Source organism: Pteropus medius, unplaced genomic scaffold, assembly GCF_902729225.1.
Source record: "Pteropus medius unplaced genomic scaffold, Ma_sr-lr_union100, whole genome shotgun sequence".
Classification (NCBI taxonomy): domain Eukaryota; kingdom Metazoa; phylum Chordata; class Mammalia; order Chiroptera; family Pteropodidae; genus Pteropus; species Pteropus medius.
In genome coordinates this window covers 680671-700050 of record NW_024345479.1, presented here as the reverse complement: position 1 = coordinate 700050, position 19380 = coordinate 680671, and the positions used below count along the sequence as shown (strand labels likewise).

The window sequence follows — 19380 nt, the reverse complement described above, 5'->3', positions numbered from 1 at the left end:
TAACACCAATCATACTCTGGAGCCTGAGCTAGAGAACTGACCTGTCTGGAACAACCTGCCACAAAACTGCCCACACCTATTTCCATCTGGTCACCAGGGGACCTCTTTCTAACAACATTCATGACACTCACCTCCCACCCCTGTAATGATCATCAGAGAACTGAAAACCAAGAGGGAAGAGAGGGCTTATGAGGGCAAAGAGGATGGAGTGGAGTGGGATTCCTACCAGGTTCTTGGCTGCTGACAAGCTCTTCCCCTAGACCCTGCTGTACCTGGCCTGAAACAGGTATAGGATTGATTATCCAGGATTGGTGGAGACTCCCATGGGTCACCTTTCCAGGTGTAAAGGTGAGCCTGAGCCGGGATTCTGTCCCCCCACATATTGTGTCTGAATCTGGCTGTGACTGGGCTAGAGAGAGGAGTGGGTATAATGGCCCATAGTGACTCATTAAGGTTTCTGCCTCATCCCCGGGGCCTCTGGTGGCATGAATGTGGTGCCAAGTGGATTGGTTGGCGTCTTTGCTTTTCCTAGAGACAGCAACAGGGCCCTGGGGGTATGATGGGGGAGTGATGGCAGTGTAGGCTTCTCCAAAGCCCTGGGGCTCTCAGACCAAACTTCAGAAACAGCCAAAGCCAACAACTACAAAAATAGAGTTTATTTCCTATCCAAAAATGAGCACAGGCTATTGTGTGGTAAAGGAGAGCAGGAGATCAGGGTGAGTTTATAAGAAGTCAGGGCCCTGAGTGAGACCAAGTTGGAAGGGGGGAGAACAGGCTTGGCTGAGGTCTGGGGGCAAGGGAGGGATAGAAAGTGATGCTGGGACTGTTTCAAGTTGCTGGCAGCAGAAGAGACCACCTTCAGTGAAAGCCTGCAGAAAGAAACAGAGATGTTGACAGGCCCAGACCCAGGGGGTAGAAACAGACATTGCTGGGCCCCAAAAAGTACCCACTGGGACATAAGAACCTGGCAGCACATTCTAAGGCAAGGATTGCAAACTCACAAACCCACAGAGACCAGACAAAGAATTCAAATGAGGGAAGCTAGCTGGATGTTAGAAGACAGTCAAGAAACATGGGGACTGCAAATAAGTAAAGAATGTAGGCCTCATCTAAAATGGACAGTGGTCTATGGCCATGCTGCCCTGAACAAGCCCAATCCCGTCTGATCTCGGAAGCTAAGCAGGGTCGGGCCTGGTTAGTACTTGGATGGGAGACCACCTAGGAAGACCAGGTGCTATAGGCATTAAAAATAAAAAAATTAGGGATTGTAAGCTGACAAGGTCCTTGCAATCTGTGAGGTCAATCAAGAGTTGCGTTGCCTGAATAAATGAAGGAAGGAAGGAAGGAAGGAAGGAAGGAAGAAAGAAAGAAAAAAAAAAGAAAAAGAGAAAGAAAGAAATACAGTGGCCATCCAACACCAGCAGATTATTGCCAGATGGAATGTTAGCTCAGGATTGTCAGATGTCCTAACATTTTTTAGAGAAGCTGGAATATCTAGAGTTTTATGTAAAGTCGTTTGATTTTTTTGTTGGCAACTCATTCATATTTTGAAAAAAAAAAATGCTGAGAGCCAAAGAATACACATCTGGGGGTCCTCAGCTTGTATTCTGTGTGGCCTGTGGGATGCAGTGAGCCCCTCCAGCCTGGGGTGATAGTGGGAAGCCTAAGAAGTCTTGGTTGCTCAAATGCCAGCCGGGATCTCAAACCTAGCCCTCTTGAGGTGACATTGCTCTCCAGCAGACACCCAGGAACTGGGACAAAAAACCTCACAATATCACTACAGTATCTCTGCAGTGGAATCTGCAATCTATCCCTCTGGCTGTAGACACAAAGATCCTGCATGGTCTTGCCTTAGTCTTCATTTCCCAGGCTGGATCTGGGGCCCTTCCCCATCCCCTTCCGTTCCTTCATCTCTACCTTACTCCAGGTCCTGGGGAGAAGGCAGGACATCTCATCTGCCCAGTCCAATGGCCACCACGGTCTGTCTCATGCCTGTTGGGTTCCACAGCCTCAGGTGGCTCCCCTCCCAGAGAAGGAAGATAAGGGAAGGTTTGGAAAAGGAAAGAGGATCTGAAGTAACCAGGCTTTGTGATAAAGTCCTGAGAATCCAGCACCAACCAGACCAGCTGGTGGCTGCTGACCCGAAGCAGGATGCCATGGGCCCAGCTGCTCCCTGATGGCAGGTGGCAATGCCCACCCCAGACAGGCCTGGGCCCGGGGCCAGGGTCAGTGGAACGTGTCTGACCTGGACCGGAAGTTGTGCCTCATGAGGCCTGGAGATGGAGGTGAGGCCTCCGGCACTGGGGAGGGTGCCAGAGGATCAGGCTCTAAAGGGTAATGGGACAAGATGGAGGGTCTCAGGTTGGGAGGTACAGCCCCCATCTCTGCTGTCCCGACACTGGCTTGGCAGTGGACCTCAGCGAGAGTAGTATCCTGGAGGCTAGGTGGTGGTCCAGACGGACAGGGAGAGATGCACGGAGGCCTCGGCTGGGGGCACGGAGGGGCTGAGGGCCAAGCCGAGACTATGGGGTGGCCTGGGGAACCCAGCCGGGCCTGCAGCAGTCCCATCATGTGTCGAAGCTCTTGGCTGAGCTGAGATACTTCCTGGTTGAGACGGGAGATCTGTTGAAAAGACATCAAATTTTTTCCCAGGTGCCACAAAAATCGCCACTCTCCTAAGCGCACCTCCCCTCTACAATTTCCACAACCACTCTCTGCTCATGGCCACCCTGAAAGGCAGGGCAGGAGCTATTTTTGTCTAGATGTAAATACCCCAACCTCTTTCCAAAAAGGATTTGAGCAGCAGCTATTGCCATTCTCCCCATCGCCCTAGTTTTACAAGATGTAGAAAAATGTGCTCAAAGAAGCTGCTTAGCTGTGTGAAGTGACAGACGTAGCTTTACTGTCAGGTGATCCTATCATAGAAGTTCAAGTGTCTATTCAGTGTTTTTCAAATTTCAGAGAGTACAGAATCAACTAAGAAACTTGTAAAAAAGCAGATTTTGGGGCCCTACCACAGACACTTCAAACTGGGTGAGGCCCAGGTTCTCCAGGTGCTGATAGACATTCAGGGAACCTGGAACCTAGCCTAGAACTGTGAGAGGAAGCAGGACGGGTACTCAGTCTTGCTGAACAGGGGTTGGCCCCGCCCCCAGCTCCAGGGCCTGCCCAAGCCCAGGTGCTCCCCTGGGAACCCCGATGTTTATCAGAATGAGGGAAGGCCAACTCCCAAGGGCTGGGCCTGGCTGCACTGTGGCGACAGCTCTGAGATCCCTGGGGAAGAGAACTAGGCAGTCTCAGCATACAGGATCTGGGCTCTTCCTGACCAGAATTCAGAGACTGGAGTTCAGTCTCTCAAGGCTGAAGGCCTCTCAGCTTCCCTGTCCTCTGCCCCGCACATCTGCTTAGCACTCATTTCCCAGGGCTGGGATAAGGCAAAGGCCTGGAGCATTGTGACTTGGGGGAGGGGACATTCTGTGCAGGAGAGTGTGCTAAGTGGTGCCGAGAAGAGAGGCCTTCTTTCCAGGCTGGACAACCTGAGCCAGCTGGGAAGAAGGGGAAGAAGCGATCAGTGAGTACTCAGAGCATTCCAGGGACTGGGCCAGGCATTCGTGAGCTCTCATTGCCTCCTCACAATGACTCTGGGAAGAATGGGGGATTATTTTCCCGATTTTTAGATGAGGAAATCAAAGTTCAGAGTAGTTGTGGGATTTGCCCAAGGTCATCTAGCTAGTGTGAATATCTGAATTCAGGACTCTGGCTCCAAACCCTGAAATGCCCCCTCTGAAATATGAGGCATGTCTCTGATCCCAAGGTTGAAGGGGAGGAGCCAGCCCCAACCCACCTCCTGGTTCAGTCTGCAGATCTTTTCCTTCATCTCCTCAGCCTCAGTGGCCACTTCCTGGCTGGGCCTGGTCCCTGAAGGCAAAATAGGGAGAAGGGATGCAGGGTGAATTCAGGGAGCAAGAGTCTACAGCTTGGGTGAAGCCCCCTCCTGTTGCTGGGCAGGCACAGAGCAAGAGGAGAGGAAGCTCCGGGGTCAGGATGATGGGGAACCTGAACTCTCAAGTGGGTTTCAGGCTCTATGACTTCCCCAGCCCCTATCCCTCCAGCTTCAGATATCAGATCTTCTGATATCTGAACACAGCAGTGTTCTTATCATGCTTTTATGCCTTGCAATAACTGCCTTACTCCATCCCTCAAACTCCTACTCACTATTATGATCCAACTCAAGAGTTCCCTCTAGGATTAAGAGTTAGGGGTGCTCTCCTCTCCTACCTCAGAGCCCTGTTCTTGTCTTAGTTGTGGTACTCAGCATGCTGTTCTGGACTTGTTTATCTGAGTGCACAGCTGTCTCCCCCGCTAGACTGGGAGTTCACTAGGAGTGTGGGCTAGGTTAGGTTTATCTGTGTATCCCCAGCAAAGTACCTGGCACATGGTAGGCCCTTGCTACATGTGAGATAAATGGATGGATGAATGGATGAATAAATGAACGAATGAATAGCAGACGAATGGATGACAATGAGTTGAAGTCCACTTCTGGCTCTTACCTGTTGGAGGGGCCTGTGAGCGGGGCCTAGGGTGCTCAGGTCTCCTGCTGAACCGGAATGTAGGGGCCTCGGCAGTGCTGCCAGAGTCCTCAATGCCATCCACTATCCTGGGACGGGGGCAGTGGTCATCAGCCCCATGGGGAGATGGTAAGGGCCAAGCAGAGCAGGCAGAGGGTGAACAGGGGCAGCAATGCCAAGGAGCTGGGGAGGAGCAACAGTAAAGGGGGGGAGGGTTGCAAGCTGTGGTGGATCAGGAAGGGCGGGGTGGGCAGATGAGGCAAAAACAGGGTGGAACACTGGTAAGAATGCTGGGGACAGAGCTCAGAGAAGGTTCTGGAAGCCAGCAGGGGTAAGGAGAAGGCAAGGGAGGCTGGTATCTCACCGGGGACTGAGGTCTGGAGGTCCAAAGGTTCCCAGTGGGGGAATGAGAAGCTGGGGGGGCTTCCAGGCAGCAAAGCCCCTGGGAGGGACATGAGGGGAGGGGCTGCGGCTCCGGCCAGCCAGGGCAGGGGACAGGGATGGGGACAAGGAAGAGGAGGAAACAAGGGCTGAGAATGGGGGCAGCTCCTCGCCCAAAAGGCTGACCAGGGAGCCCCGGGGCCGTGCTGGGCTAAGGTTGGGCAGCAAGAGAGGCCTGCGGGGCCTGGGACCACCTCCAGGCTCCACCCCAACCTCAGCCTCCGTGATGGATGGCAGGGTCTTGTCTGAGGAGGAACCGAGGCTTTCCGAGCGGGGCTGTGGGCAGAGGGGGCAGCTGACGTTACAGGACAGTGAACAACAGGCCCCTTCATCAAGCCATTAAGCAACAGTCTTCACGGGCGGATCCTGCGCCCCATCCCCTCTCCCTTCTCCTTGCAGCAGGGAGCTAAGGACAGGTGCCCCTCACTCCCAGGCTCTCCCCATGCAATCTCAACCCCATCCAGGAAAGGAGTGTTACCTGGGAGAGCCTAGGGGATCGGGAAAAGCGGCTGAGGCCCTGCAGGGACAGAGGGGGGTCAAGCTGACTCACACATCCCCACTGGTGCAGCACCACCTAGTTCCACCCATGAGTGGTGAGGGGTTTGAATATACGGGGCCTTTTTTGTGGACTTGAGTCAGAGACTCCTCCAACTCCAGCTTAGAGAAATTCTGAGTGGAAAGTCAGTCTGACCCAGTGCCTAAACCAAAATGGACTCAGGAAATATTTGGAAAGTAGAAGCCCCAGGAGATAGAACCCGTCCAGAGAGAGACTTGATGGAGGAGGAGCAAACGAGGGTGATTGTCTCCAAAGTGGGGGTCCTTTGGGGATTCTGGAGTGAGGCTGAGGGGTGGCCAACAGGAAATGGGTCAGTAGAGTTGGAAGTAGAGGTGATGAGAGATGGTTCATGGAGTCGGGTGATGGCCAATGGACGTGCATTAGTGGGATTGGAAGTTGTTGAGCATGGAAGGGGCAATGGACAGGGGTGCCTGGGGTTGAGAGAGGATGTTTTTAGGGTAGAAGGTGATGAATGAGACTCTCTCTGGGGCTGGAGGAAGTCTGCTTTGAAGGAGGGGATCTTGGAGGAGATGGTGGCCATAGGGGGTCTACATACATTGTTGTCAGAGCCCTGGCGCAGGTTGAAGGTGAGGTCTCGGGGCAGGCCAGCCCGGAAGGCAGCCCCATACTCAGGATAGAGCCTCAGGACCTCAGCCAGCCCTCGGCTGTTCAGCTGCTGCAGGCCACAGTAGGTTAGTGCTTTCACGTCAGCGCTGGTCTTCAGCACGCAGCTTGGGCTTGCCCCTGACCCAGGCTCCTGCCCTGGCTCAGGGATATCTGCCCCAATCAAGTCCCCCTTCCCTGTGGGTAAGAGATGGGGACAGTCAGCTGGGGCAGAAGGACCAAGAGGATACCATTGGGAGGTGGTCAATGGATTTGAGGGGTTATCAGTATATCTGAAGGATAGCTGAAGGTGGGTCAAACAATGGGATTGGTGGAAATAATCAAATGAGTCGGGAAAAGGTCGGTGGAGAATGACTGTTGAAGTTGGGAGACAGCCAATGGAGGATGTCAGCAAGGCTGGAGGAATGATCAGTGGAATCGAGAGATCAATAAAGAATGGCCAGAGGGATCAGTTAAAGGGTAAAGGTCAATGAAGTTGAGGATCGATGAGGAAGAGTCAATTCAGTTGGGAGATAGTGCAATGGGAAAAGATCAATTAATTGATTTGGAGGACAGTCACTGAGGAAGGGTTGATGGGTTGAGGGATGGCCAATGGGATTACTGAAGAGTCCGAAGAGAAGGGACCAAGAAAGAGTACTCCTCAGCAGGAATTCCAAATATCCACTGCGGGTATCCCAGTCCCTAGATTCCTAGCCACTCCCAAGGGCTCTGGAGGAAGGTGGTGGGGTAGGTAGTAGGTGGTGGTGGGATCCTCACCCAGGATGGCCAGCACCATGTTGTCACGGAGTACCTCGAGCGAGCCTGAGCAGACATAATAGTGCGCCTGCAGAGCGTCCCCACGACGCAACAGGTACTCGCCCGGAGCACAGAACGATGTCTTGATGTGCAGGGAGAGGGCCCGCAGGCAGCCCCTGCTTGCTGCTCCAAACAGTGGCAGCTTCAGGATCTCCCGATTCAGGTGCATAGCAATGTCAGCTCTCAGCTCGTCTGGGAAGTCACGCAGTAACTGCATGAGGGGCATAGGTCATTCTGGCCATCCTACTGCATCTGCTACTTGAGTTCTACCAATATGCTGAGCTATTTCCAAGGAAAGAGATCCAACCTGCCCTTTGCTTTGAAGTTACCCATTTCTGACCTTCCAGAAGACACCTGTTTTTCTAACCTCAGTTCTGGGGCAGAGACTAGGTCTTTTCCTGTCTGTCCACTGCCTGTGGCTACATCCCTGGGGTCACTTACACATGTTCTGATTACTCGACTCCACATATGCAAGTTATCCATGGTGGGTCAGCCTCGAACTGGGAGTCAAGAAACCAGAAGTCAGCTCTGCTTCTAAATTCCTGTGGACCTCGAGTAATCCATTTCCTCTCGTTGGGCCTCAGTACCCCCATCTGTAAATTGCAGTGGTACACTAGACCTTGAGCATTACCAGTCACAACCAAACTTAATATTCACAGTTCTCTCCTCATCTTATGGAGCCCCTTGGCCACTCTGGCTTGTTGACCTCTCTCTTGACCCCACTGCCTCCCCAGGCTCCCTTTCCTCAGCCTACCCCTTTGGCTCTCTTCTAACTTTCCATACTTTCCTTATAGTATGGAAACCAGCTTCATGACTTCCTCACTTCCTATAAGCCTGGAGCCCTATATCTGGGTCCAGACCTGTATTTTCAACTACCTCCAGGGCAAACTCCACTTGAGTCTCCCACAGGCACCACGCCCTCATCATGGCCCCATTCTGGACTCTCATTTTCACCCCTAAGTCCAATCTTCCTCCCATAATGCTCCTAACCCCATCCCTTTGCCCAAGCCAAAAACCTGGGAATCACTCTGAGGTCCTCTTCCGCAACCAAGCTCACCAAGTCCCATGGCACCTGCTCTCAGAAATACTTTCTACAGCTCCAGGACACTCCCCAACCTAAGCATTTTGCAGGATAAAATCTAAAGTCAAGGCCATCTATGAGGTGGGCCTGCCTACCTCCCCAGCTCCATCTCCCACTTGGCCCTCCACAGCACTCGCACCCCTGCTCCTGAAGGCTCCCTGAACTACTTTCAGTTCCCTGAATTCTCCCTGCTCTCTAGCTTTATTTTCAGACCTGTGTTCCTGGTAGCAGGTCAATTTCCTTCTTGTCCTTCACCATATCCCCTCTTCCTGTGCCACTTCCCTGACTCTGGTAGGCCCAGACACAGTGAAGGCTCCACTGCACCTACATCCCTCAAGCAGGGTCCCATTCACTCTGTAATTATTGGTTCACCTGTCTGTCTCCCTCACCAGACTGCTGTCTCCCTGAGGGCAAGGGCTGAGTATAATCACCTCTGAGCTCCCTGTGTCCTGCACAGAGGCTGAGCCAAAGCAGGTGTTTGGGAAATGTTGGCAGAAGGGAGTATACGGCATTTAGCTAAAGCCTGAGCTCCTTTTCAGGTCCCATGTTCCAGTGCACAGGAAAGGGGATGTGGATGTGGGTGGGTGCGTGCCCATGTGAAAAGCACCTCACCACCCTGGACTCCATTTGATTTCAACTGCGAGAGGCTGTGACCCCTTCCCTATTGTACCGCCACGCAGAGGGGACCCGGAGGCCGCTGCACTACCTCATTAGCGTCTATGCCACTGTTGACCGCCCATGTGGTCTGGAAGTACTCGAGCATGCGCTGTTTGAGCGGCCGCGGCAGGCGGTGTACACGGATGAAGTCCTTGAGGTCCTTCATGCGGCTGTGGTAGAGCGAGCGGCGCGAGTACATGCGCTGGATGATGGCGGTCACGTTCCCAAACACCACGGCGTGCATCAGCGCTGCAGCGGCAGCGGTGGGTAGCCAGTTAAGGGCCGCCACCCACTCCCAAACCCACCCTGTCCTGGACGGGCCTCTGGGTTCTTAGGAACGGGCAGAAGAGCCATGGTTTCCTGTGTGCCTACCTGGTGCCAGGTGCTGGCTTGGGGTGGGGAATAGAGGGTGGTCCCCAGAGGAGTCTGACCTGATGCTCCTCCCATGCCCACCCCCCTACCCCGCCTTAGGACATGACTTTGGGTTTCCCATCCCCTTTGCAGGAGGCCACACCTATTTGTGGCATCCCCTAGGACCAGCTTGTAGTAGGTGCTAAGAAAGCATCTATGACTGAATGCAGGACTGTCTGAACATGGATGGACACCTTGCTTTCTCTGGGCCTCAGTTTCCCTATCTGCACGCTGGGCTTAGCAGGGCTACCCCGGGGCTTGGCAGGCCAGGCCTCACCGCCTATGAGCATAGTGCAAATGGAGAAGATCTTCTCGGCATCGGTGTTGGCGCACACGTTGCCGAAGCCCACGCTGGTGAGGCTGCTCAGCGTGAAGTAGAGCGCAGCTATGTAGGCGCTGCGCCGCGATGGGCCCCCAGCCGAGCTGTTGACATAGGGTACCTCCAGCCGTTTGCCCAGCTCATGCAACCAGCCTGGGGGATGCAAGAAGATCTCGCTGCTGTGCAAGTAGCGGAGAACTGGGTTTCCCTGAGTTGCCTACGCTTGACCTTGGGCAAATATTTCCAGAAATGAGGGGAGGTTTGCACCTCCTGGCACAGGAAATGCAAGGAGAGGCCTGGGCCTCCAGGCAGTGAATTGGTTACAGTTGCAGTCCAAGACTACCAATTCCCTACACTGATGACTATTTAGGGGCCCCTTCGACTCCCTAATAGTTTATTGAGCACCTCCTGTATACAGGATGCTGGGACTTGACCCAGCCAGCCATTCTCCCTTCCCTGGTGGAACTTAAAGTCTGAGGGTAAAGGGACATGAAATAAATCATTACAGGTGGGAGGCAAGCTACTAAAGAGGAAGTGTAGGGTGTCTTAGGACACCAATAGGTAAGGGAGAATCAATCATTGGAGGTGGAATAGGGTACAGTTCCTGAAATGCTCCCTTAGGACAGAGCATTTTAGTTGAGACTGCAATGAATAGAAAAGTCGCCTAGGTGAAGAAGAGAGAGAAGACAGAAGGGAGAAGATTCAAAAGAGGAAAACATATTCAGGGCCACGGTGAGAAAGCAGTATATCCTGGGTGCTGGAGGAAGGTCAGTGTGGCTGCAACGCAGGGGACACGGGAGAAAGAGAAGCCGGGTGGGGAGAGAGAGGGATGCAGCACTATCTACTGTGTGCACTGAATGTGGACTCTATTTTGAGAGCAGTGGGAGCCACCGGAAGGAGCCAAGGGTCCTGATTCTTCTGCCCCAAACACCCTCCCTACCAAGAGAGTGTGTCCCATATTGTATGCTGTGAGCTTCCCCCAAGGCAAAGCCCTTGTCTTCAGGTCAGTATTCCCATGCTTGATCTGGAAGGAGTTCCATGCATTTTGATTGGATAAATGGAGGAATGGGTGGTGGGTGTGAGTACTGGTGGAGGCATTAACTTGGGGGCCTGAGTGGACACTGAAGGTGGATGGGTGGTCAGTGAAAGCCTGAGGTTGGTGGCTCACCGATGTCCCAGAGCAGTGAGTCGTTGGCCTCCATCTCCCGGCGCCCAATGACATACCAGACGCAGGCCATCCAGTGGGCAAGGAGCGCAAAGACAGACATGAGCAGCGTGAGCACCACAGCGCTGCACTGTGAGTACCGCTCCAGCTTCTGTAGCAGCCTCAGCAACCGCAGCAGCCGCACTGTCTTCAGCAGGTGCACCAGTGATGTCTGCGGGAGTGTGGCAGAGAAGGCTGTCAGAGGCACACCTCCTCAGAGCCCTTACGGCCCCCATGTTCCTTTCTAGCACCTTGTCATCAGACACCCTGGAGCCAGTGGAAGCTGCAGCAGAAAAAAACATCTCAGCTGTCCTGAGAAGGTTTCCAGGAAACGCAGGGGGAGGACAATAATACTAAAACTAATAATGGCTAACACTATGTTCCAGGCACTGGGCTAAGTATTTGTAATTCTCATTTAAAAACAAAAACAAAAACTTATGCCTTCGGTCCAATTCTAATCATCTTCTTAGTTTGCAGATGAGTAAACTAAGGCTCAGAGAGGCTAATGACTTGCTCAAGGTCACAGACCAAAGATATGATGGAGCTGGGACTCAAAACTGGGCTGACACTGAAGTTCATTTTGTGCTATTTTGCCTCTTAGCGCTGTGGTCTGTGGAAGAGCAAGTCTTGGTTAGAAGCAGGGGAATAGGCAGAATGACCTCTGGCCCCTGCTCAAAGCCTCCAGTGTCCTAGGCACAATCAGCTGTGGACAAGAGCTGGTTGTTAGTGACAACAGCAATTGTGATGGGAGCCACCCCTCAAGATATAAAGAAGCATGATAGAGGGGACAGGCAAGAGGCTTGAGGACTGGGGAAGGTTTAGGGATGTTTCCTCTTGTGGGTCGGCTGCAGATGAGAAGATCATGCCAAAATGTTGAGGGAAGGAGAGCAGGGACTGCAGGAGGCTGGGCTGAGAGGTCCCAGCTCTCGTGAGGCTAGGTTGAAGTTGATAGAGTTAGCGGTACCGAGTCAGAGTCCTGTAAATGTTAGCTAATATTACCACTATGACTGTTTTCATTGTGGTTATTAATGCTTTAATTAGCCCTTCAAATCTTGTAAATGAAGAGCAGGTGGGTGGCTTGTTTTCTCACTAGTCTGGGTGGGGACAGCTTGGAGGCTAGGACTGGGGGCTCTGGGACAGTGTGTGGGTAACCTGGCATGAAGGCCCTTCACTATTCTTTCAGGGGCCTCCAGGAGCATGCCCCAAAGCCCTGGCCCCATATATGGCTCCTGAGACACCTTATGCCATTTACTCTAATTTTAGGTGAAGTAGGTGGCCCTGATTTCTCCCCCTTCGAGGACCCTCTCTAGGGCTTAATGCCTGCCTCTGCCTCCCAGAGCTCCCGACTTAAGCTCTTTAGGGCTTCCCCCAGTCTCTTGCTCTTGGGCCCCACTCCCTTGGGGTTCTCCTCTCCTCCTTGGAACAGATTATTCCAGGCCTGGCTTCTTCAAGTCCACAGTACTACCAGTGCCTCCTCATCTTCTTTCTTTGCTCTGCTTCCCTCCAGCCCCAGCATTGCTCCTCACCTCCCCCTTATGCCAGACCATCCACTCAGGTACCCTGGTTTCCTGGAAAGTAGGGTACTATGTTAGAAAGAATACTAGACTTGCAGTCTGGAGACCTGGTTCCAATCTCCCACCTGTCACCGTTAGTTGTGTGACCTTCGGCAAGCCACTTAACCTCTCTGAGCTTCTGCATCTACCTCTGAAAAAGAGTAGTAAGAGAATCCGCCCTGAAGTGTTACTGTGAGGCTCCTATGTGATGATGTGTGTCAAAGTACTTAGTGAACCTGAAGGTACCAGAGGAGGGGAACTGCCTGGGAGGAGGGACAGGGACCTCTCTGCAGCTCTCCCTCTCTCCAGGAACAGCTGTCTGCTCAGCTGATACAACCTGGTGGGCATGGGGATGGGAAGGGATGGCCAGAGCCTCGGGTCAGACACTCACACACATGCACGTGTGTGGGAGCGTGCACACACGTGTACACAGCCAGAAGAGGCCCACAGCTCGTTGGCGGCTAGTTAAATCTGGCTGTGTGTAGGTGGTTTCCCGCTATAGCTAAGTGTGGCAGAGAGAGGAGCGCACAGGGAAACAGCTCTCCACCTCCTCACCCCAAACCAAGGGGTTCTGGGGACACAGGGTGGGACTCCCTCACTCTGGACTTGAGAAGACCTACTCTCCCCCAGCTGGGTACAGAGCTGACCACTCAGGAGCACCTCCAGGCAGTCCTTAGGGAGCAGGGAGGACAATAGGTCTTAGCACTCTCTGCCTCCAAACCCACCCCACGGCCTCTATGTCCTTGTCTGGACTTGCTGTGCTCCCCCCAAGTGCTCTCTCTCCTCATCTCCTGCCAGTCAAATCCTATTCTCTATCTAGGCTCTAGCTCTACTCTCACCTTCCTCAGGAACCCTTTCTAGACCACCCTAGCCTCTGCCCAACTGGGATACTTTGGCCTCCTAGGCGCTGGCCAGATTTCAGATCATTTTCATACATGCCCATGTTCCAGCCTAGAACTCCAACTGGCTAGCTCTATGCCCAGCACGCCTCCCCCGCAATACCTGGGCCCCAGCTTCCATTTCATTCACCTCTTCTATTCCTACTGTCCCCTCTAGTAGTCCTGCCCCCTCACAAGCTTGGCTGCTTGGAGGCTGAATTCTTGTCCCTTTTCCCCATAGTGACCATGCTACACACAATGCTTTGTAGACAGTTAAATGCTCATCGGTTGTTTGTTAAATAAAAATGTGAAAAGTACCACTCATCTGGCATCAGGCCAACGTCGCCTTGGTAGCTCTACTTAGCTTTTTATTGTCTCAGCTTCCCTTAGAGATTGTGAGCTGAGCTCCCCAATAGCACAGACCCTCTCAGGTCCTTCTCAGCTCCTAACATGCCCGTGGCAGGTTCCTGACAAATATTCACAAGAGGATTGATGGGAAGGACCAAATCTGGGTTTGGGGTGGGTTCCTTAACGGGAGATGCTGTGCCGAAGCTGGGAGGTTAGGCTGCATATGGGAGGGGGATCACTCACCACGGTGATGTTGAAGATGTAAAGCAGGTCAAAAGGCAGAGCAGCAATAAGGTCGACAAAGAACCAGGTGGCCAGGTAGTGGAGGCCAATGGAGCGAGGAGCAGAGACTACCTGGCCGGACTGGGACACATAGGTGGTGCGGAAGTTGAGGATGATATCTAGGAGTGCAAGAGGCTGTTACTAGGGGGTCAGGCCAAGGGATCAAGGAACTGAGTAAGCTGGGAACAGGCCTTAGAGACCCAGAATGGAGTTAGAGACAGGAATAGGGAAGATAGTTCAGGCTTCTGGCTGGTCCTTAGGGAAGACAGGTCTAAAAGCAGAAGGCCACAGGGGTCAGGGGTCAGAGTACATGGACCATTAGGACTTAAAGACCCAGAAATGGATGGACTCTGAATGCCTGGGTCCTGCAGGCCCAGGATGGGGTGAGGCTTGAATGAGTGGGTCCCTCCAGCCCACCCACCAGGGTATGTGGGCAGAAGGTCTGACCCAGAATGAAGAGCATCTCCACGGCAATGTCGCTGACAAGAGTGTGTCGAGAAGTGATGGGGGTGTCGTCATCGCCCAAGAAGCAGACATTGTAGGGGACGGTGACCGCAACGTAGAAGGTGGCAAGGAGGATGAGGCCATCCCAGACAGCTTTGGGGACGCTGTAGTGGAGGAGGAGGCAGCGGGACCCCCTCACGGAGGCCACCTTGTACTCGGGCACTGATGGCTTTGGCTCAAACACGTTCTAAAGGGAGAGGGGTGGTAGTTGGGGACACTTGGAGGAAAGAGGAGCCAAGGCTGGGGGAGGGAGAGGCAGGGCATGGGAAAAGCAGGGAGTGGGTACTGCGAGCATGACTACAAGAAGAGATAGACGGTGCAGCAGAGGGGTTCAGGGGCTGGCACTTCCTTCCTCTGCCATGTTACTCCTCAGGCCCCATTTTGTATCAATTATGTTTTGTCGGGGGTATTTTAAGGCATGACCTTCACCCTTGAGGAGAGTATGACAAATCGGGCACGTGCCCTAGCTTGAGGGGTCGCTAACTTCTCCCTCAAGTTCTTCTTGGGTTCTGGAGGCCCAGTGAGGGATGGATGTTTCACAGGAGTGAGGGGAGGCTGGCATGACGCACCCTATTCCTTGAAATCCTAACAGACTACACAGAGGTTTGAAGATTTGATCCTGTGGCTTTATCAGGATCCTAGGAGTGGTACACAGGGCCAGATGCCAGGTCCCCAATGGGAGCTTTCTCCCTAGGATCACAGCTTGTGATTTCACCCATCCCCCTTATCAGCCAGAGATAGATGATATAATTGCTGGTAGAGTCTCACCTTTGTAACATCATGTCAATCAGAAGGAAGCAAGGGAGATGGGGATGGACATGGGAAAGAGCAGAGTCAGACATGAGAAATTGGCGGACAGAGAGACAAGTCACTGGAGGGACCAAACAGACAGGGAAACAGGAAGGAAGTAACAGGTGCCACAGCATTATGCCTGGGAGATGTTAGGGTGGAGACAGGACTCACATTATTGGTTTTCATGCCTCCATGGCCCCGACCACCAAAGTGGCCAGTCAGTCGGTGCAGGGCAGTCCGTTTCTGTCTTCTGGTGGATCGAAGTCTTGAGCCGGCTCCCCTCCTGCCAAGGGAGTTTTCTGTTGGAAAGCAGGGTACAGAGATAAGTGGGGGCATATTCCATGAGGCTGGGTAGGGAGTGGTCTTATATGACCTTGGGCAAGGGTCTCTGATCATTTGTGCCTTCTCCCCAGACTTGCGGTTACCATGATTACTGTCCCCATGGCCTTCTGAGGGGCCAAGTCCTGGGCTTCCACTCTGAGTGATGTCCTTGAAGGAAAAGAGGAAAAGTACTACCTCTCCTATCTCATTCTTGATGGGCATCATGTCCAGGAGGCACCAAAAGGCTGAGCCTGTAGATGCAGAGAGATGAAGGGTGAGGTTGAGCAGCCATAGCATCCCTTTCTCCTAATCCCCCTTGGTTCCCGGGCATAGTCTAAAGGCTTGGCAAAGGTTCAGAGCTGGAAAGAAACCCAGAGATTAGGTCAGCTCACTCTTTCACCTTCCAGATGGGAGAACCAAGCCCAGAAAGGGTCAGGAATGCACTCAATGTCACACAGTCAGCTTGTAGCAGTGTGGGGACCAGCATCCAGGCTTCTACTTTGCCAAATGGACTCTGGGCAAAGCCCAGGGGCTGGGCAGGGATGCAGGGTGGGTAAGGCCCCTCACCATCCTTCCGGTAGAAGCAAATTTCAGCCCGGTGCTCCTGATGGCTCTCCAGGGCCTTGTGCAGCCTCTGCAGGGCTGGCTCACTGGTCTCTGGACCATAGAGGAAACGGCAGCTGCACGTTTTCTGCATGACCTCTGTACGGCCGTAGCCTGTGAGCTCGCAGAAGCCGTCAGAGCAGTAAACGATGGGAAAACCGCGTGGGCCCTGTGCGTTGGCCAATAGGAAGTTGCTGTCTGTGGGAAGAAGAGGTCAAGGTCAGGCCAAGGCCAGGAGGGGAGCTCGGCTTCCAGGTGGGCAGTACCTCGCCCAAGCAGTGGTCAGAGGTCACAGAGCCAGAAGCTTTCCAGGCTTCCACGTGATTCCTGGATCCCTCTTTGGGATATTCTGAAATGAAAGTAAGAAGAGATAGAGCAAAAGGACAAGGACTTAAGTACGGCCTGGAACTAGGACAGAAACTGCCAGGGGGTTGAAGAAGGAATGCCAAGAGGGCATGCGGTCTATCCCCTTGCTCTTACTGTAGGAGGCAGCACAGCACAGTGAGTACAGGCATGGGTTCCAGCACCCCCACCTTTGCTATTTATTGACTGTGTAACCTTGGGCAAGTTAATTAACTCCCCTGTGCCTCAGATTCCTTATCTGCAAAGTGAGGGATAATATATCTTCCTCACATAGTTGTGAGAGTTACATAAGTTACCTGGGGAGAACAAGCCCTGGTGCACAGTCAGTACTACTCCGAGAAGGTGAAATGATTCTCCCACATTCACACAGCTTTCATAGCGCAACCATAGCCACTACCCTGTCATCCTATTAGAGAGTGGACAGGGCAGAGATTCTGGTGGTATCATACCAATTTTGTTGATAGGAAACTAAAAAGCAGAGATTATCCAGACTCAAGAATCTCCTTTATGTATAGGGAAGGGAGACAGTGATAAGTAACATCTTCATTCCCTGCCTTCCCCTTTAGCTAATTCCAGGGAGTCTGTCCTCGGTGCTTAAAGTCTGACAGGATTCGGCAATGAAGTTGTGGCTCCAGCAACCTCAGTAGCAGGACCTGAGACGGCTCCCTCCAGCTCCAGTGGGTGGGAGGCCACAGCGGGGCTCTATAGGGCATTCAGGGACAGAGTCTTAGTTGAAGGTAGGGGCCTGAGACACAACCAATGGGGGCGGGGGTACTAGGAAGAGTGAGTGTCTGGAAGTGAGGTGGCTGATGGGGACACTGAGGATGCCTGGGAGAAACTGGGCCCTGGGCAGCAGCCTCCTTCTTCTATCCCAGGGCCCGTTGCCCTGGTGATGGGCGCTATGGAAACAAGGGAGGTGTGTGTTTGCAAGGAGGGTGGGGAGGCGGGTAGGGCCCCCGGCAGCTCGGTTTTCACCCTCGGGTACCGCTTCCCCCACCTTCCAGATCCAGGCCAGGGTGCCAGAGAGGGGCAAGTGGCAATCTCTAGCCTCCAAAGGAGGAAAAGGGAATGGCGGGAGAAGAGGCAGGGAAGGAGGAGTGTGGCTGTCCAAGGTGCTGAACCTGGAACCCAAGCTGGGTGGGCGAGCAGGGAGTTCCCTTCGTCACACGGAACACCCCCCTCCTTCTGGCTCGCCTCCCTCAGACACTGACGCGCCACGATTTGGGGGCGCGTGACCTTAATCCAAACTAGGTCCTGCTGAAGTCTGATCTTCCCCCCACTTCCTGGGGGAAGGGAGTAACTGGAGTCGTCTGGGAGTAGACCCTCAGAGCGCCTGGCCATTCCGTCCCACCTCTGCGTCTCGGATGCCCCCATACACGCCCCCAGCAGAGCTCTGCCCCAGAGTGAGCCGCTCCCAAGGCCTCTCCTTCGTTTTGCCGCACAGAGAGCCTTTCCTGCCTCCAGTCACACCTCCCCCACCTTGCCCCCCACCCCCACGCTTTTCACCCCTGCCCACCGCAGAGAGCTCCCAGTCCTGTTCCTTTACCGAGGCTTCTGGAGTTCTTGGACCCTCAATACCACTCACTCTGCTCACCTCGGGCCTGACCACATCCAGGGGAACCCAAGTCGGCCTTGAAAAAGTCTTGGCCCCCTGCTCGAACCCCCAGTCCCAGCCGCTGCCCCACTCACGAGTGCCGTCGAAGCGGGTGGCAATGGTGTCCAGGAAGGTGTTTTGCGGGGCCAGCAACCCCTTCATGACCGGCATGGCCTCGGGGCGCAGGTTCGAGGAGCGGCGCTGGGGGGCATTCAGCGCGGCCGGGCCCAAGGGGGCGCGCTGCCGGCGGGGCCGGGGCGCCCCATGCGCCCGCCTGCCTCCTCCCCTCTCTTTCGCTGCAGCCTCTCTGTTCCAAACCCTGCAGCTTTAGGCTCGGCTTGGCGCCGCCTCGATGGTTCTTTATCCCACGAGCCAGGTTTTTCCCCCGGGCTCGGCCCGCGCCCGCCACGTGGCCCCGCACGGGGAGGGGCCGTCAGTGACACCCGCACCCCTTTCGGCGGCCCTCCTACTGGAGGAGAGCGGCCCACGCGTGTCTCTCGGGGAGAGAATTCGCGACACGCCCACCTGGAGTCGAGTCTCTAATAAGTGGGGCGGGACTTGAGTGACAGACACTCCCCTTCCAGGGTGGCCACGCCCCCACGCGTGGTTCCCTGGCGCTACTTGTGGCTCCGCCCCACGGGTTTTCCCCGCGCACCGCCCACGCTGGGAATGTTATCTGGTTCATAGTGCCGCCTGCTGGAGCTGAGCTATTTCTCAGTACCCCCAGGTCTCTGAGCTCCGGTGTGAGACAGCAAGGGTTAAAAAGGCAAGTTTTGCCAGCTGGGGATCCCAGGAAAGGCTGGGAAGTCAATTTCTAAATGCACTACTTAACTCCTACCTGTACCTCAGTTTGCATAGCGCGCCCTGGCGAATTCTGCCTCTGAGTCCAGCAGGATGGGTGAAAGAGCTTTGGAGTACACTGGGTAGCATCTAGGTTCTGGCATTTACTAATTGTGTGACTTGGATTCTCAGAGTCTCATTTTCCTTATCTGTAAAATGGAGCTAATAATTTTTACCTCATGTGGTTGTGAGAATTTAATAGCATAATGTATGTTATTGGCACAAAATAAGTGTGTTAGCAATTTTCTCCCTAATCCTCCTCTTCTTACGGTCTTGATTTAACCTTCCTCTCTGCTGCCATTCAAGTGGAAGAGAGGCTGGAAGGAAGTCCTGGCTGAAAAAGATAGTCTCAAGGTAGGCAGAGTCAGTTTGCAAATCTCCAAAGGTGTGCTGGTAGACCTTGATCTCTACCTTCTCTGAGACATAACCAGTGCAGCAGCAATAAGGATCCAGGTGAGACACAGGACTTTCTCACCACGGAAGCAGAAAATGGTTGGGGTGGCTGAGTATGTAGCTTACAATGGCTGATCTCTGGAACGAAACAGCCAAAAGCAGTGAGAATGGAAAGATGGTTCAGAGAGAAGTCAAGCCAGTGCTCTTCTCCCTATGCCCCAGAGTCTGGGCTGGGCATTACCCCAGATGTTAG

At 53.7% G+C, this 19380-nt stretch overlaps 1 protein-coding gene and 1 non-coding gene across 2 annotated transcripts; one reads left to right on the top strand and one right to left on the bottom strand.

Moving 5' to 3' along the window:
• Positions 1 to 668: 668 nt before the first annotated feature.
• Positions 669 to 18424, bottom strand: KCNH4 (potassium voltage-gated channel subfamily H member 4). The gene is made up of 17 exons (XM_039873460.1): positions 17990 to 18424; positions 15902 to 16135; positions 15439 to 15585; positions 15185 to 15312; positions 14165 to 14408; positions 13679 to 13836; positions 10621 to 10828; positions 9411 to 9605; positions 8772 to 8971; positions 6946 to 7195; positions 6122 to 6366; positions 5488 to 5526; positions 4933 to 5285; positions 4551 to 4657; positions 3845 to 3918; positions 1918 to 2622; positions 669 to 869 (listed from the first exon to the last, which is right to left on the bottom strand). The coding sequence occupies exons 1-16, from the start codon at positions 18063 to 18065 to the stop codon at positions 2227 to 2229; spliced, it is 3054 nt and encodes a 1017-aa protein (XP_039729394.1). The 5' UTR covers positions 18066 to 18424; the 3' UTR covers positions 669 to 869; positions 1918 to 2226.
• On the top strand, positions 1125 to 1243 carry LOC120611366 (5S ribosomal RNA). The gene has a single exon (XR_005655136.1). It is a non-coding gene; the product is annotated as a 5S ribosomal RNA (ribosomal RNA).
• Positions 18425 to 19380: the final 956 nt, after the last annotated feature.